This window comes from Tubulanus polymorphus, chromosome 3, assembly GCF_964204645.1.
Source record: "Tubulanus polymorphus chromosome 3, tnTubPoly1.2, whole genome shotgun sequence".
Taxonomy (NCBI): domain Eukaryota; kingdom Metazoa; phylum Nemertea; class Palaeonemertea; order Tubulaniformes; family Tubulanidae; genus Tubulanus; species Tubulanus polymorphus.
In genome coordinates, this window is record NC_134027.1 from 1,362,018 (window position 1) to 1,378,548 (window position 16,531).

The 16,531-nt window shown below is 40.3% G+C and overlaps 4 protein-coding genes across 8 annotated transcripts; 2 read left to right on the forward strand and 2 right to left on the reverse strand.

Annotated features, from left to right (window-relative positions):
• LOC141901962 (uncharacterized protein C3orf18 homolog) lies at positions 1-4,747 on the forward strand. 2 transcript variants are annotated; one of them, XM_074789572.1, is made up of 4 exons: positions 1-100; positions 467-818; positions 1,234-1,357; positions 2,345-4,747. In XM_074789572.1, exons 2-4 carry the CDS (start codon positions 559-561, stop codon positions 2,402-2,404), a joined length of 444 nt encoding a protein of 147 aa, XP_074645673.1. In that variant the 5' UTR covers positions 1-100; positions 467-558; the 3' UTR covers positions 2,405-4,747. The 2 variants fall into 2 exon arrangements, with proteins under 2 accessions (XP_074645673.1, XP_074645674.1); XM_074789573.1 differs by having other exon boundaries at positions 1,234-1,339.
• Positions 4,748-5,897: 1,150 nt separating this feature from the next.
• On the reverse strand, positions 5,898-9,642 carry LOC141902702 (BTB/POZ domain-containing protein 17-like). Of its 3 annotated transcripts, none has more exons than XR_012618924.1 (3): positions 9,478-9,642; positions 7,627-9,215; positions 5,898-7,480 (listed from the first exon to the last, which is right to left on the reverse strand). XR_012618924.1 is itself a non-coding variant. In XM_074790542.1 (2 exons), the coding sequence occupies exon 2, from the start codon at positions 9,196-9,198 to the stop codon at positions 7,789-7,791; it is 1,410 nt and encodes a 469-aa protein (XP_074646643.1). In that variant the 5' UTR covers positions 9,199-9,215; positions 9,357-9,410; the 3' UTR covers positions 5,898-7,788. The 3 variants fall into 3 exon arrangements, 1 of the variants encoding a protein (XP_074646643.1); XR_012618925.1 differs by having other exon boundaries at positions 7,605-9,215; XM_074790542.1 differs by lacking the exon at positions 9,478-9,642 and adding an exon at positions 9,357-9,410 and having other exon boundaries at positions 5,898-9,215.
• Positions 9,643-9,793: 151 nt separating this feature from the next.
• Positions 9,794-10,903, forward strand: LOC141902661 (nucleoredoxin-like protein 2). The gene is made up of 3 exons (XM_074790492.1): positions 9,794-10,066; positions 10,268-10,387; positions 10,574-10,903. The coding sequence occupies exons 1-3, from the start codon at positions 9,858-9,860 to the stop codon at positions 10,830-10,832; spliced, it is 588 nt and encodes a 195-aa protein (XP_074646593.1). The 5' UTR covers positions 9,794-9,857; the 3' UTR covers positions 10,833-10,903.
• Positions 10,904-11,201: 298 nt separating this feature from the next.
• Positions 11,202-16,148, reverse strand: LOC141902026 (glutathione peroxidase-like). 2 transcript variants are annotated; one of them, XM_074789656.1, is made up of 6 exons: positions 15,999-16,148; positions 14,470-14,561; positions 13,945-14,089; positions 13,469-13,614; positions 13,117-13,201; positions 11,202-13,026 (listed from the first exon to the last, which is right to left on the reverse strand). In XM_074789656.1, exons 1-6 carry the CDS (start codon positions 16,122-16,124, stop codon positions 12,982-12,984), a joined length of 639 nt encoding a protein of 212 aa, XP_074645757.1. In that variant the 5' UTR covers positions 16,125-16,148; the 3' UTR covers positions 11,202-12,981. The 2 variants fall into 2 exon arrangements, with proteins under 2 accessions (XP_074645757.1, XP_074645758.1); XM_074789657.1 differs by lacking the exon at positions 15,999-16,148 and adding an exon at positions 14,647-14,742.
• Positions 16,149-16,531: the final 383 nt, after the last annotated feature.

Genomic DNA, 16,531 nt, shown 5'->3' on the forward strand with positions numbered 1-16,531 from the left:
GAACTTCCGGTTAATTGTCAAAATTAAAAAATAAGAAAAACAAACTAATTTCCGCAAGAAAATTTAAAAAAATCGTCAGAAATCTTCGATTGAAAATGATGTAAGTTCAACATTATCTGAATTTAATGTCTTTTCATTCATTTGCCAGAAATATCTTTAAATATACTTAGAGTTTAATCACGATAGGTAGAACACAATATCCGTGTTGACGCGATGAGGAGAGAATCCCACAATGATAATAAAAAGTCTTCTAATGAAGATGATATTCCTGAAGATGACTATTAGGATATGGTCGAAACGTTGAAATAAACTACTATCTCGAAGTTTCATTTTCGGACTTTTTATTATCATTGTGGGATTCTCTCCTCCTCACTTAGAGTTTAAACTTTGTCTGTATTCCCAAATTCAAAATTTCGGCCTTAATTTTTGTTGATGAAAATCTAGAAAAACTCTTCTTTTTTGATAGGTAATAATTCACTAAGTGAGACCAGACTCAGAGAGAATTGATTCGTTATTGCGCAATAATGCAACTGACCCAACAACAACTATGAATCAAACATGATCTATAATATAAACTTCACGAGTTTAGAGATTCCTTTAACCGGCAGTGAATCGGACCACGCCGGCGGAGGAGGAGGATACGTGATTCCTCCGATTCTCCTCGATTCATCGAATGATAGTTCTCGCCCGCCGACGCCTAAACCGGACCTGTCTAAGAATAATTCTCACGTTCTCGTGTCGGTTCTAGTGCCTTTAGGCTGTTTATTACTCATTGCATTTTTCGCGTTTCTTGTGATTTTTATATTGAAAAAAAGCAGGTGAGTTGAAATCAATCTGGAGCCACCCCATGTAGTCTGGAGCCACTCCACTTAAACCTGGAGTCATCCCTGCACTCTATAGACCCATTTCTATTTGGCCTCACTGCAGCCCAAAACGACCCAAATTCACCAAAAGTTGTTGTATAAAGTATGGAAGATCAGTTTATGAAAGACAGAGTGCTGATAAAATGTCTACTGTCTGTTTATAGTTGATTTCCAGATGAGAATAGCTCAGATTCTGAGCGCTATGTGAAGTGAAGTGTGAACGATCACAAATTGGAAGAATGGTTATAATATAGGCTTCCAGGCTGCATGTTGATACCTGTATATAATATGCCATAAATGTCAAATTATCTTTGAACTCTAGAGACTAAGAGGATGGATCAATAATTAGAATGTTTACCTGGTTTTACAGATTAGACAAATTACGGCATCATTTGATGCCGTTATATAATTTTGACCCAGCCGAGGAAGATGGAGACTGGGAATCGGAACTTCTTGAAGAAGATAAAGAACAACAGGTAGCATTACGTATTGAGGTACGAGCTTAATGCTTTTTAACAGCGCCATGTTTACTATCACTGGTTCACTACGCCATGTTCACTACCACTGGTTTAAAGCGCCACGCGACGCCATGTTTACTACCAATGGTTCACTACGCCATGTTTATTACCACTGGTTCAAAGCGCCACGTGATGCCATGTTTTAGACCTAACGGCCAATGGTTCACTACGCCATGTTCACTACCACTGGTTCAAAGCGCCACGTGATGCCATGTTTTAGACCTAATGACCAATGGTTCACTACGCCATGTTCACTACCACTGGTTCAAAACGCCACGTGATGCCATGTTTTAGACCTAACGACCAATGGTTCACTACGCCATGTTCACTACCACTGGCTCAAAGCGCCACGTGATGCCATGTTTTAGACCTAACGACCAATGGTTCACTACGCCATGTTCACTACCACTGGTTCAAAGCGCCACGTGATGCCATGTTTTAGACCTAACGACCATTGGTTCACTACGCCATACGACACCATGTTTACTACAAATTGACTTGTTCAATTTGGAAAGTTCTTGATTCTTAAGGGATCATTCATTTATTACGTACGCATAGAATTTAAATTCTTCAATCCCCCTCCCCCCTGTACGCAAAATCGGCCATTTATTCATGTAAATTAAGCATTACAGTACGCAATTGTACTGACCCCTCCCCGTCCCCTAATGTGTACGTAATAAATGAATGACCCCTAACTAGATATCTGATCATTAGGTTGAGTGTAGATAGTGCCAGTCTCAACATTACCAAATACAGCAGAGTCTACTGTACTTACATCATGTTGTTGAAGTCATTGAGAACGATAGTTTGTCACCAATAACTAAACATAATTTTGATAACATTTTGAAGTCCCTGAGAATGATGAAATGAAAACCAATTGAAACTCAATTTTGATGTAGTTTATTTGACTTGAGGGGAACTATGTTGTTTTCTGTGATTTTAATCTTTGTGTGTTTATTTCAGAGTCCAAGCCCAACTGCTGGTCCAAAATTGAAGTTCAACTCGGATAATCTGGATTTATAGCTAAAGTATGAGTAGTCTAGTTGTTGAATTTGGATTGTTACCCTGTGTGAGGATGAAATCTTCAAAGTTTTAAGGCTGAAAGATGACGAAAAACATTTTGCTGAATGTTAAGAAATACTTAGTATTGCGCGGCAGGCGGTATTTTATGAAATACTGCTTCCTTCTCTTGTAAATATAAACTCTAAATTCCACTTATCAATTAAATGGGAAATCTTCGATGCTTCTGTGGCAACTGAGTATCCATCAGGTGTCGCTAGTGTGCAGTAGGACACCATCTTATGGCAAATGAGGATTCATCAGACGTGCTGATAGTTCTAAGTATACTATTCACGCCATCTAGTGGTATAGCTGGTGTCGCGGGTTACCCATTAATCATTTCTTGATATCATAAATAATCAAAAAATGCATGTTGCCCATTTTTCAAGTATCTATCAAAGCATGTTTTAAATGTATGAACATATCATGAATGGAAAGCAATAGCAAATGTATTATACTACAGTATAACTCGCTTAATTCGGATCGGTTTCATTCCCCTCTAGGTTATCTCTATTCGCATGTGAGAACATGAATCGGGTTTCTTTTAATTCGGACACGTCAATTCTCCAGTCCCAGGTGATCTGAATTAAGCGAATTCTACTGTATTCAGAAAATATGAATACTATATATATACATGTTATATCCAAACTAGAAATATGTAAATTTTCAAAGGTAAGGCTAAAAAAAATTGATACCTTGTTTCTCCGCTCTGCTGAGCTTAAATGTTGACCCGGCCGGCCGCCTATCTACCCTATACCGGTACATTACTTTTTTTAAAATCGTGATCAATTTTACCATAACAGACCCGGCCGCTATAGAAATGAACTGTTTATAAATTTTATCATATTTTACAAAAATGACCCGGCCGCTGCGGAGAAACAAGGTATCATTTTTGTTTAGCCTAATTTAGTTTGATTTATTCACCAGTTATTTGTAAGAAAACAATGATTTATAGGATTTAGAATATTGTGTACCATGAACATTCATAAAGTATGTACGCACTCATGGAGATGTATATTACTGAAGTCATCTCTTTTAATGTATTTCCAACTGAATTTACTGAATGTAAGTCATTTGGATATAAGTCATCAATCAACCTAATAATCATCACAGCTATGATGACTAATAGTGAGTTTCACTTCATTAGTTTTCATTAGTTGTCACTTTAATTCTTAACGAAATGTTATATACCGGTTGTGCATTTTGAATCTCGGTTTGTTTTTTTTTTTTACTTTGTCTTTCTAAACAGATTTATAAAGGTGTTCATTGTATGTAGTATGGCTTAGATTATTTTTCAGTATTTTTAGTTTAATGTATAGTTTATTTTCATTCGAAGCTGATGAAATGTCTCATTTTTTATTTAATTTCTATTTATATACCGTAGCGAGCTAGCTCATAAAAGTGCACTACAGACAGTTGATGTTTTAGATTTTGATATTTTTTTAATGATAAGAATTAGTGTTTAGGTAAATTTATGCTTACATATATTTGTATTTTTTGTCACTAGCAATACCTTGTTGACTTACACCAGAAATGGGCATCTAATCTGATCAACATTAAGATTATGTCATGTCTTTTAGCGACTTAATCAAATATAAGAGTCAAATGAAACTCACAACTGCGAAACCGAGTGCAGAATTTTTCAAAGTTCTCTGTTTAGATTCTGTGGTTAAAACCTATGAAATGAACTGATTTTAACGATTAAAGAGTCGAACTTGAGAATTAGAACCAGGTGAAGTTTAGTTACTGAAGTAGTTTATGATGTAGTTTTTATCGTTTACTAGAAGCAATGTGAGAATGTTGATATAATGCAATGATGTTACGTAATGTAGTCACGTGTTGAGCGTTTAGAGTCCTAACATGACATCATAAATCATACCTGTTACAACTTATCCCAAGACCTGAACACTACTATTGTAGACTCCGCTCAAATCAGATCTTCTTCGACCATGAAAATTTCCACCACTTGAGAGCGATATCCAAGTTGGATTGGTCAGAAAAATATTTCAACGAACTCCGCGTTGTTTTAATCAGACTCGAGCGCAGACCTCAGTTCTTAACCCTTTCTAGAGATTATAGTATCAGTGATTTGTAGAACTAACGCAAACTGTTGCTTGTTGTTAGAGACTTACAACTGATTTATTACGATTAAATCATTCCATGATAAATATATTCTCACTCAATGTTGTAAAATATCACGATATTTCGCTCTACTTGTTTTTGAGAATTATGAATATTGATTGATACACACTGTATAAGAGGTAAGATATGTAATTACTCACCGATGTGATATAAATTATTATCAAATAATTCAAATATCTGAACATTTTGTTCGTTGAGTTTTTCTTTTCTTACGTGTTGATATCAATATGGGATATCGACAAATTGGAGTTCCTGAATTACTCGTTTGGATGGCGCTAGTCAGAAGCGGAAATTGGAACCTAAATCCTCCATGCTCTAGTTCATTTGCAATGAAAATCTCTCGCTACATGGATGCTGGATGGAAGATCGGTCTGTCTAATGTCGTCGATAGATAAACTTGAACTGAAACTGGAGCCTTCACGTCGCAAGAGTCCAGGCTGTGACACAACGATTTAACACCAACAGAAAACACCAAACACCTTTTATAATTGCATAGAAACAACTTTTATTTACACAATTCATGCATAGCAAATAACTCATAACATTGGCACAGGCACACAGACAGTCCAAGTCTTGGGAATATTTTCTTGCTTTAATTGTTTTAATTGTGAAGTAAAAAAAAAAAACGATACGAAACTGAACTTGTGAAACTATTGTAAAATATCACAATAAAATCTGTAACTCAACTTGCACAACATCGATCAAAATTCAACCATCAGCTGTAACTTTTCCATTATGGATACAAACACTTTCCCATCGACCTCCCCAGCTCCCTCTGACCGTTCAAACCTCCTACAACCCACCTCCCAGTTCTCTCTGACCTCATTCACTCCCTCTGACCTCCCCAGCACCCTCTGACCGTTCAAACCTCCTACAACCCACCTCCCAGTTCTCTCTGACCTCATTCACTCCCACTGACCTCCCCAGCTCCCTCTGACCGTTCAAACCTCCTACAACCCACCTCCCAGTTCTCTCTGACCGCATTCACTCCCTCTGACCTCCCCAGCTCCCTCTGACCGTTCAAACCTCATACAACCCACCTCCCAGTTCTCTCTGACCTCATTCACTCCCACTGACCTCCCCAGCTCCCTCTGACCGTTCAAACCTCCTACAACCCACCTCCCAGTTCTCTCTGACCTCATTCACTCCCTCTGACCTCCCCAGCTCCCTCTGACCGTTCAAACCTCCTACAACCCACCTCCCAGTTCCCTCTGACCTCATTCACTCCCTCTGACCTCCCCAGCTCCCTCTGACCGTTCAAACCTCCTACAACCCACCTCCCAGTTCCCTCTGACCTCATTCACTCCCACTGACCTCCCCAGCTCCCTCTGACCGTTCAAACCTCATACAACCCACCTCCCAGTTCCCTCTGACCTCATTCACTCCCTCTGACCTCCCCAGCACCCTCTGACCGTTCAAACCTCCTACAACCCACCTCCCAGTTCCCTCTGACCTCATTCACTCCCTCTGACCTCCCCAGCTCCCTCTGACCGTTCAAACCTCATACAACCCACCTCCCAGTTCCCTCTGACCTCATTCACTCCCACTGACCTCCCCAGCTCCCTCTGACCGTTCAAACCTCCTACAACCCACCTCCCAGTTCTCTCTGACCTCATTCACTCCCTCTGACCTCCCCAGCTCCCTCTGACCGTTCAAACCTCATACAACCCACCTCCCAGTTCCCTCTGACCTCATTCACTCCCTCTGACCTCCCCAGCTCCCTCTGACCGTTCAAACCTCCTACAACCCACCTCCCAGTTCTCTCTGACCTCATTCACTCCCTCTGACCTCCCCAGCTCCCTCTGACCGTTCAAACCTCCTACAACCCACCTCCCAGTTCTCTCTGACCTCATTCACTCCCTCTGACCTCCTCAGCTCCCTCTGACCGTTCAAACCTCCTACAACCCACCTCCCAGTTCCCTCTGACCTCATTCACTCCCTCTGACCTCCCCAGCTCCCTCTGACCGTTCAAACCTCCTACAACCCACCTCCCAGTTCCCTCTGACCTCATTCACTCCCTCTGACCTCCCCAGCTCCCTCTGACCGTTCAAACCTCCTACAACCCACCTCCCAGTTCTCTCTGACCTCATTCACTCCCACTGACCTCCCCAGCTCCCTCTGACCGTTCAAACCTCATACAACCCACCTCCCAGTTCTCTCTGACCTCATTCACTCCCTCTGACCTCCCCAGCTCCCTCTGACCGTTCAAACCTCCTACAACCCACCTCCCAGTTCTCTCTGACCTCATTCACTCCCTCTGACCTCCCCAGCTCCCTCTGACCGTTCAAACCTCATACAACCCACCTCCCAGTTCCCTCTGACCTCATTCACTCCCTCTGACCTCCCCAGCTCCCTCTGACCGTTCAAACCTCCTACAACCCACCTCCCAGTTCTCTCTGACCTCATTCACTCCCTCTGACCTCCCCAGCTCCCTCTGACCGTTCAAACCTCCTACAACCCACCTCCCAGTTCTCTCTGACCTCATTCACTCCCTCTGACCTCCCCAGCTCCCTCTGACCGTTCAAACCTCCTACAACCCACCTCCCAGTTCTCTCTGACCTCATTCACTCCCTCTGACCTCCCCAGCTCCCTCTGACCGTTCAAACCTCATACAACCCACCTCCCAGTTCCCTCTGACCTCATTCACTCCCTCTGACCTCCCCAGCACCCTCTGACCGTTCAAACCTCCTACAACCCACCTCCCAGTTCTCTCTGACCTAATTCACTCCCTCTGACCTCCCTGCAACCTTACAACAATCATTAACAGATTAACCTAACAAACTAACAAATGAGTAAAACAAATACACTTAGATTCAGATGACGCAGGTGACTGAGGGTGGTGTGTATCACAGATCTATATAGCGGGTTGATCCAGAGAGTCTCTTGCAACCTCTTGGCCTGAAAAAAAACAACCAGCTATCCCACTAGGTGGCAGTGCTAAGGTCTGATATACTTTCGCAGAATTAGTTAATTATTGATTTTATAGGTCCTAAGGAAGCAATGAAAGATATAGGGGATGTACATTTCAACTCGAGACTGCATACTTGCGCCACCTAGTGGATCTTCTATTGCTGCAGTACCACATGAGTGCTCCTTTCAGCCTCTGAGTGAATGCTCAGTTGCCGCAGTATATTTGCACGAAACCACTATAGGTTATATAGCTATTTGAAGGTATGATCGATGGACTTTGACCTGGATGAGCGAGTTTATACCGGTTTAACGATTATTGATATTTTAAACGTATCGGAATCAGCTCCGCACAAATATCTCGATCGGTCGCAGTTTAATTCTCGATATGGAATCAGATCGTCGATAACGCAACACGAGGAGCTCGAATCGAACGTGCATCGACGCTGTACAACATGACGTACAAACTCCGAACCAGTCTCAATCCCGCGTCCGTAAATCACCATCACCAGATTCACCGATCGAACCTCATCGCCGTTAGCGACCACTGATATCCGTACGGTCTCGTAGATTGTTTCGGCGATCTCATAATTGCGGGTGGCGCCGATCATCATACCGGCCGCGAATCGGATTCCTTTCGGGTAGACGTTTACGTTCCAGTCCCAGGATCGTGACGCGTCGGCGGCAGACGCACTGATCGGCGTCGCAAACATGAATCCACGAACCACGTTCGAATCGAGCTCCGAGAATCGATGAATCATCAGCGTGGCGCACCACAACTCGTCCGTGTAGTTGCGCGGTACAAACATGTACTTCGCGGCGCAGCGCCCCCACTTGACCGGCGGCGGAACCGCGTGGAATCGACGCGATTCTTCCATCTTCTCCAAGATGTACGATTCGACGCGGTTCTCCGATTCAAGGAGACGTGGAAGACGCCTCGCGGGAATCATCGGAAAACGAATCAACGACGTCAAGCGCCTTGTCGTCGTGTTCTTGGCGCGGTTGGCGCGTACCCAGCGTTGAACGCCTTCGAACACCGTGAACTCATCACGAACAACGATATTCGAATGCGCCAAAAACTCGGCGAGAGAATCAGCATCGAGCGCCAGGAAATCGCTCGACGCCAAAACCGTATCAAAGTTCCACGCCACCGATTTCTTACAAATATCGTGCAATTCGGCGTGAACGCTAGCGGCGGTATAGCGGTACCAGAGCAACGCCCGATCCGGAGCCACCCGTTCAATCATATATTCGATACAGATCGTAGAAAGATCGGAGACTTGGTATTTATCGGCTAACATCAGCATCGGCAGTGCCGAATCGCAGTCCAGGTCGACCCGACCGCTGTATAGGTAACGCAGGAATGAATCGAACGAATCACGACAGATCGGATCCTCCTCGAGCGTGATTCGATCGCTCGATGATTCCGACCAATGAGAACGCGGCGTTAACATCGCTTTAAACACAGGACTCGACAGGGAGAGAATTAGTTTATGAGCGTAGAATATTTGGTCTACTCCGGTGACTGTTAGTTCAATATCGCAGAATTCACGCTCCGCGTAGAGACTTGTTAATTTATCAATTATCGCTGAACCATTACATATCGATGTCTGCGGACCGCGGCAGCAGCTGCCGTCCTTGCCGCAGTCCGGGTCCAGTTTTACTCTTCGTCGTTGATGCAACAAACAATCTGAACTCGTACAAACCATGTTCCGGTCACTCTACTCTGAAAAATTATTCAAACATGAAATAGGCCAAAGGGAATAAAAGTGTAACTCGTTATTTTAAAGGGATTTCATTAACACTGAAGCTCAAAAGTCTGTTGTTTAGTTTCACGATGGAAGCACATCCGATTATAAAAGCTTACCACCAACGATTAAGCGTACAACGTTACGACTATGACACTCTCACTGACTGACAGACACTGAGTCTGACAGGTCATAACATGATTCATATTTTTTCCAAACAACATTTTTCACAATTCTTACTTGTAAAAATGATCCACACGAAACAGATATTTCTTTATACAATCAGTAAATCAGTTGACATCACCAGAAAACCAACAAAATCATCAGCAATATCGCTGTCAAGTCGTTGAATTGTCAGATTGTTTACTTACTTACTTTACTACACAATTATTGAATTGAATTGAATTGGGCAATTGCGCAAGGTCGTCGTTCGGCTCCATCTCAGGGTGACTCCGAAAATATCCAAGCTTTTCGATCCAAGGACCATCCTCACTTGCCAGAGAACTGTCGCACTATACTATTTGGCTTCAACCGTATTACTCGAGGTCGTCGACCAGAGATTTGCAGCGTCCCTGGTTACAAAATTAATCAGGTTCTAACTCAATCTATAATCAGAAATAATGGAAGACGATTCAGAATTGAACGAATGGCTCACGAGTTTAGGGAATGTCGTACAGGATAAAACTGGAAATAACAACAACGATGACATCAGTGCCGCTGATGGGCTGAAACATAACGTTATCGCTTTATATTTCGGAGCTGATTGGAGCCCACCTTGTTCTAGTTATTGCAAACAATTGAAAGAATCGTTTGATGATCTCGTTGAAAGGTTAGTTCTAACTCAGGGGCCTTTCCTTTGCTTGGGTCCTAACAACAAACCATAACAATTTGAATACCCTACCGGTACTGCGAGTCCTGACCATTTCAAAGGGCAAACGTTTGATTGTAAAATGTTCAATTATGAAACTAAACCACACACACAGTCCAGTTACTGACTAATCTATACCTAGATGAATGTTTTTTTTTTCAGGCTAGCTCCATTGAAAATCATCTACATCACCTGTGATAAAACTGAAGATGAATACAATCGATCTGTGGAAAACCTTCACGAAAACTGGTTTAGAGTTCCTTTACATAATCCCATTGTTGAGTTAGTATTCTCGGTTCACTATAAACGGGTGCTTGGTCCAGCTTTCTAGTTTAGTATATTACTGTCATTCCCAAACAACCTTACATCATCTAGTATTCAGACTACTTATGGGTAACGGGTCCAAGATACAAAAATGACCAACTGCTGTTGTGCGTTTATCTAATAGAGAAATGATTGTATTTTCAGTGAATTGATCAACAAATATGAAATAATGGCGATACCAAAACTAGTCATCATCAAGGACAACGGTGAATTGATAACGACGCGAGGTCGTAAAGAACTTCAAGAGAAAGGAACGTCGGCGTTCAGGAACTGGGCGATTGCTGCAAACCTCTCCGACTGGGAACGCAAGGCCGTTAAACAGAAAACAAACGACGCAAAACTCGTTTTGAAATCTTTACACGCGCTTAAAAATATCAAATCTCTCGGCGCAAATTTATCCTGACTACGTTGAAAAGAGCTTTTGGTGATAAATTCTATGTTTAGTATGAAATATTGTCTATCGATAAACACTATTATTGTCTGAATTATTTAAGATTTTTAAAAATGTTTTTGAGAAAGATTTCGACTTTATTACTTCTGTGGTTTCACTCTGCTTTGCATGGATTATTCCCATTGTATCAATGCATGATTTGCAGCAGTAAGACTTCAGCATAAGTAAGCTCTTTTAGCACTTCTAGTGCAGAAAATGTAGCACTTAGGAATGCACCTCTGGATGATCAGCTTAAAATCAAATTTAGGGTCATTCAATTGAGGTTGATTCACAGAAATTGAGCTGAAAATCAGTAAAACAAAACGAAAATTTACTTTATGATAAAGTGAAATATTTTATTATCAATCCGATGTATGCATTGGAATACAAGTGATATTGAACACTACACAATGCTCTCAGACCCTCGACAACCAAAATTAACAAAATTATGTATTTCAAACTAAAACTAAGAGAGCGTGCATATAAATTAAAGCCATTAATAATCTTTGAAATAGTAACTCAACACTCATTTCCACTGTTTTAGGTTTAAGTTTGACAGTTTTTTGGAAGAGCTTAAGTTAGTTAATTCGTCAACTCATAACTAAGGTGGTACTGGCTCCTAGAATGACCAGACTGAACTATCATCAATATAGAAATATATTACTAACTCTGAGGTCATACACTCAGAACACCGTCCAAATGAAACAAAATTGTTGAGTTGGTTTGAAATGTTTAAACAACAATCAGGAACTCTACAATGAATATACAATATATAAAGGACCAGAATTTGAATAAAGTACATTCAAAATGCCTCAAGTATTGAAATTGTCAATTCCGTGAATACTGAACTGAATGCCTGTTTTACATCCTGGTCACAATTTTTTTTGGTTTCTGGTTTGTTTTACCGGTAACCTAAAAATCGATGATATATCGAGTTTCTATGAATGCGGTGTATCATGACATGGTAGCAGCTGCTCTTAAAACACTGTTACATACATGGCAAAGATCGCGGCGAAATAACTACAAAAATTCTACTACATCTACAAAAATGAAATGAACTAAACACAGCAGCAGTCGAGTATATTTTCAATGCCTTTAACAATATATGAGTGTTTTTCATGTAACATCGATGCAAAAATGCAGCAGAAATCAGTCAAAAATTGATTGAACTCTGAACCCGGATTAATTTGATTTTATATACTTAATATCAGTCTATTTTCAACGAGTTAACTAAATAAATCAGAACTCACAACTGTGAAAACGGTTCCGGAATCTGATTCCACAACCAGCAGTTAAATAAATCCAGCGTTAACTCACAGCTGTGGAACTGAAACCAGAATTCTAACATCCAACGATTTATACTGGGATAATCTGAAACTGCATTTAAAGTGATTCAAAATTTTCCTCCTTATTTTCGGAATAAATCTCAATTTTTTTCAATATTGCGCGCTTCTTTTATGAAATGAAGGGAATTGTGCCTATCTGTTAAAAAACGTTCATGCAAAGAAAGAATAAACGCACGATTGAGAAACGACAAGTTTCCGGATGGAACTGATAACGCGAGTTAACGCACGCCAGTGACATCAGGACTGTTCTACTATTAAACATAGTTTCAGAACAATCCGTCATAAATACTCCGTTAAAAACCCGATCCAAAAAGTGGCTTCTCTTCGCGGTGTATTCAATGTTTGCATGTTTTAACTTTAATATCGCTTGCGCAAAAAGCGGATCCATGGGTTCGCATAAAACAGTCCTTATTCTGTCACGGTAGAACCCTGAAATAACCTTGCTCCTCTGAGCTGAACGGGCAGGACGACCGAGGCAATAAAAGGGTTGGGAAAAGCTGACTGGAATGTCGGTATGTATTATGCCGATGAAAAATATGTAAAACAATTAATTGCGAAGGTGATAAAAAAGGTTTAAGTTCAGCTCATAGAAGCAAGGCATCTTACCATAGTAGTATATAGTAGTCATTTTGATACCGTGTATACAGGATACAACTAGAACAAACTGAGACCGCAGCGACAAAATAGTACCCGTTTATTGGAAGTCATGGATGGGTAATCAGAAAATAACATCATTTTCTTGCGACTAAGGCTTCGAGATTTGAGTATTGATAAAATTAACCTTCTTTCTCTAATTCAGCTTCGATGTCTTTTGTCATGCTCTGAAATGAACGATGAAACAAACATTTCAACCAATTTTTGATCAATGAAAAATAAAGAGAGGAATAATAGAGATATAAATCATATCGTACCAGCGGGTCGGTAGTCGGACCGTAACGTTTCACCGGAATTCCCGTCCTACTGATTAGAAACTTGGAGAAGTTCCATTTCAGTTTGCTGCAAGTAAAAACTAACCGTAAGGAGACAAAAACGTAAAATTATTAGAATTGAACTATTTGCATTGTTTCGTTCCAACAGTTTGTAAAAGATGATTGATTAATTGATTTTATTTTCATAGAATATAATTACATATAATTATAATTTCTCTTACAAAATATTGCACTGAACTATTAAGGACTTGTCCAGAGTCTGAACGCTGTAACTCTGTACATAGTGGATGAGCTGTGAGAATTGAAATGTACAAGCACATTTTATTTGACTTACTTCCCGAGAGTTCCTTTCAATTTGTTTTGTAAAAACTTGAATAAAGGCAACGCGTCATTTCCATTAACATCGACTTTATGGAATAAATCGTATTGTGCGCCGTGCTTTTCAGCAAAAGCCTTGATCTCTGCATCAGTTCCTGGTTCCTAAAATACACAACAACTATATCAAATTCATAATTAATTTCGCAAACCTTTAACCCCACGTTTCAGGTCGGATCTAGAGGCATGATTGGAAGATCTTACCAAATTTCTTTTAAAAAAAAAAGATACATTAATCACAAAGATCATTGTGGCAGCGGAAATCCTTTGGCACAAAAAATACCCTTTTCCAAAAACATGGCACCCGTATTTGTGACATTGTCTGCCTTATGAATCGATGAAATGGGCACTCAGAATTTTGAGGATTTGTCTTAGTCTCACAGAACTTGATTCATGCCAGTTTACCCAGATTTTACAGCAATTTCCTATACAAACCTGGCCACCGAATTGGTTACACGGGAACGCTAGAATTCGAAGTCCCTTCTCTGAGTATTTGGCGTGCAGTTCACTCAGTTGGGTGTAATTCTTTTCGGTTAAACCTCATTTAGACGCGACATTCACGACAACTACGACGAAACCTCTGAAAATACAATACAACATTTCATACTAGATGAATGTAACACACTTTAATCCACAATTCACAATGTTTCCGTTGTTAACTATCACCATTAGGTGAGATCACTTGAAATTCTATAGTGGGACTCGTTTAATTCCATACTAATTACCAACCCAACAGCCAGCAGTAGCCCAAGTGTCTGAGGGGTTTGATTTTTTCATGAAAGTGGAATTTAAAATGGGCGTTGTATATTTTCTATCGGAGGTCGTAGAGTGCTCTAAATAATCTAATTATCAGATGTTAAGATGAGGTGACCGTGCGTGAGTTAGGCATCAGGTTTACTGCAATAATTATGATTTTGGAGATATCTGGGGTTTCTCTATAACATTTCACTTGTTACGCACTTGTATTTTTCTAAAGAAACTCCTTCTCCGTCGATATCTTTAGCGCTGAATTGGTAAATCGTCTCAGCATGTTTCCAAGAATCGCTGGCCGCCTGGAAAAAATGAAAATAATTATCATCTAATTGCTTTAACGCATCATAGCGTGATCAACATCGAGCGAATCAAAGAAGCTCCCACCTGCACTGTTTCGGGCCACATCCAAGAATAAATAGCTGAAAACATGTTTGACAAATCTTCGTCCCAATCCATTTAACTTAAACACTTGTTATTTATTCCACATGTTAGCACCAGTCAGTTGATAAGACTTATCATCTTATCGATATAGACAACTTAATTCTTATCTCTAGGTCGCTGATAGCAGAGTCTTTCAAAACTACGAAGTTTCAAAGTTGAACAGTTAGAAACAAAGAGTTAAATTGAATCAATAACCAGCGAAACTGAATCCAGTTAAACCAAGTTAGCATTTTTACCCAATTGTTCTTAAACCGAACTTATTTCGACAAGTCTGAGAAAAACAGCTCAGTGGTGATGAGCAGAGTCCGGAGCACGCATTCATCAGAGAAAAATGGGCAGTACACTGTATATAAATATCTGTGTGGATCCAGTTCCTGCGCGGTTATGAGTTTAAACGGAATGAAATCCATTCGTAGAACAACTGAAAAATGGCCGATTTCATCCATGAACTGACATCAGTGAAAGATGAGAAATTTGAAATAATTAAAACTGAAATCCACTATAAAGCAAACTACAATTACATGTATTGACTCACTGTACAGTCAGAACCATGTTAATACAATCAAAACAGGTGCTTCACTTATTACAATATATTCATATTTCGAAAATTTAGTTGAAGCAAAATATCATAACACGTAAGATTTCTTATGCAGCGCTTGGAGTGAATTAATATCAATCAATCTACGACCAATAAAATATTTATTCTGGATGTCATTAGATAGAGAAGGGGACAAACAGTGCAGATTCTCTGAGACTAGAAACTAATTATTTGCTGTGATATTGGACATGTCTCTTCCATTGGTTCAGGATGACAAAAACAAACATGAATCGACAAAGAACCTCATTATTCAAAAAATTATATTAATTGAATACATCAAATAAGCCTAAGACCAATAGCAGCCTATTTGTAGTACAGCAGTCAACATAGTTTCTAGATTTTCATTGCAAGATTTTACCATAAAAAACCATGTGTTCATTCAGCCGTAGTTTGATATTTCAAACATCTGCCGAAGCAGCTGTTACTTAAAAAAAGTAATCATTGACATTAGGATCAATATAATTGATTCGTCGCTACCTAATATATGAAGAAATTAAATCAATTTCAGAGTTCAACTTTTTGTCAATTCAATCCTGAAACTCAACTGGACCCTGGAAACTAAACCTTTGGACCGGAAAACCTTATTTCTACCATTGAAAAGGCCGCCATTTTGTTTCTAGGATCTACTACCACCACAGCTCGCCCGACCCACCCCTCTCCCTGGTTGCAGTCACTCGAATAAATGAATTTCACCTACCATTTGGGCGAATGTGCGACAAAACCCGTATCCGAGAACAGGTGATGATCCGTTACTGATGATACCAGCAGACAGCGGCACAAATCGGGCGAATTTGGTAAAGTATTTAGCAACTGAGAAGAACATTTAGCACAATGACGACAGCGAGCACAGGGCGACGACCTTCAAAAATGAATGCCACTTGAACCGAAAACAAATGATTACACATATAAGCCTTATATATGCAAATAATTACAAAACAACACTTAAATGATAAACATTTAAGAAATAGAAACGTAACAAAATATCTATACGTTAGATATTTGCAATTTGGGACACATCTAAGGCGGTAATGAATTTATCATTGCTGTACGGTGCTGCCGCTAGGATCGGCATTAGCGGATTTTGTATCAACCTAACACGAACTGACTCTGGCAGTAGACTCTCCTTTGACTGCCAGAGTCGATTCATGTTAGTGTATAAAAACTCCGCTAACCTTGAGCATAGCGGCAGCACCGGACGGCAGCACGTCGATTTACTTTTCTTAGTATCGG

Bases quoted from the DNA above. Each gene is read 5' to 3' on its own strand.
- LOC141902702 (XM_074790542.1), bottom strand. From the start codon at position 9,198: ATGGTTTGTACGAGTTCAGATTGTTTGTTGCATCAACGACGAAGAGTA.
- LOC141901962 (XM_074789572.1), top strand. From the start codon at position 559: ATGATCTATAATATAAACTTCACGAGTTTAGAGATTCCTTTAACCGGC. The intron at 819-1,233 runs GTGAGTTGAAAT...CTGGTTTTACAG, and splicing joins TTTATATTGAAAAAAAGCAG to ATTAGACAAATTACGGCATC. The intron at 1,358-2,344 runs GTACGAGCTTAA...TGTTTATTTCAG, and splicing joins AGGTAGCATTACGTATTGAG to AGTCCAAGCCCAACTGCTGG.
- LOC141902661 (XM_074790492.1), top strand. From the start codon at position 9,858: ATGGAAGACGATTCAGAATTGAACGAATGGCTCACGAGTTTAGGGAAT. The intron at 10,067-10,267 runs GTTAGTTCTAAC...TTTTTTTTTCAG, and splicing joins TTTGATGATCTCGTTGAAAG to GCTAGCTCCATTGAAAATCA. The intron at 10,388-10,573 runs GTTAGTATTCTC...TTGTATTTTCAG, and splicing joins TTACATAATCCCATTGTTGA to TGAATTGATCAACAAATATG.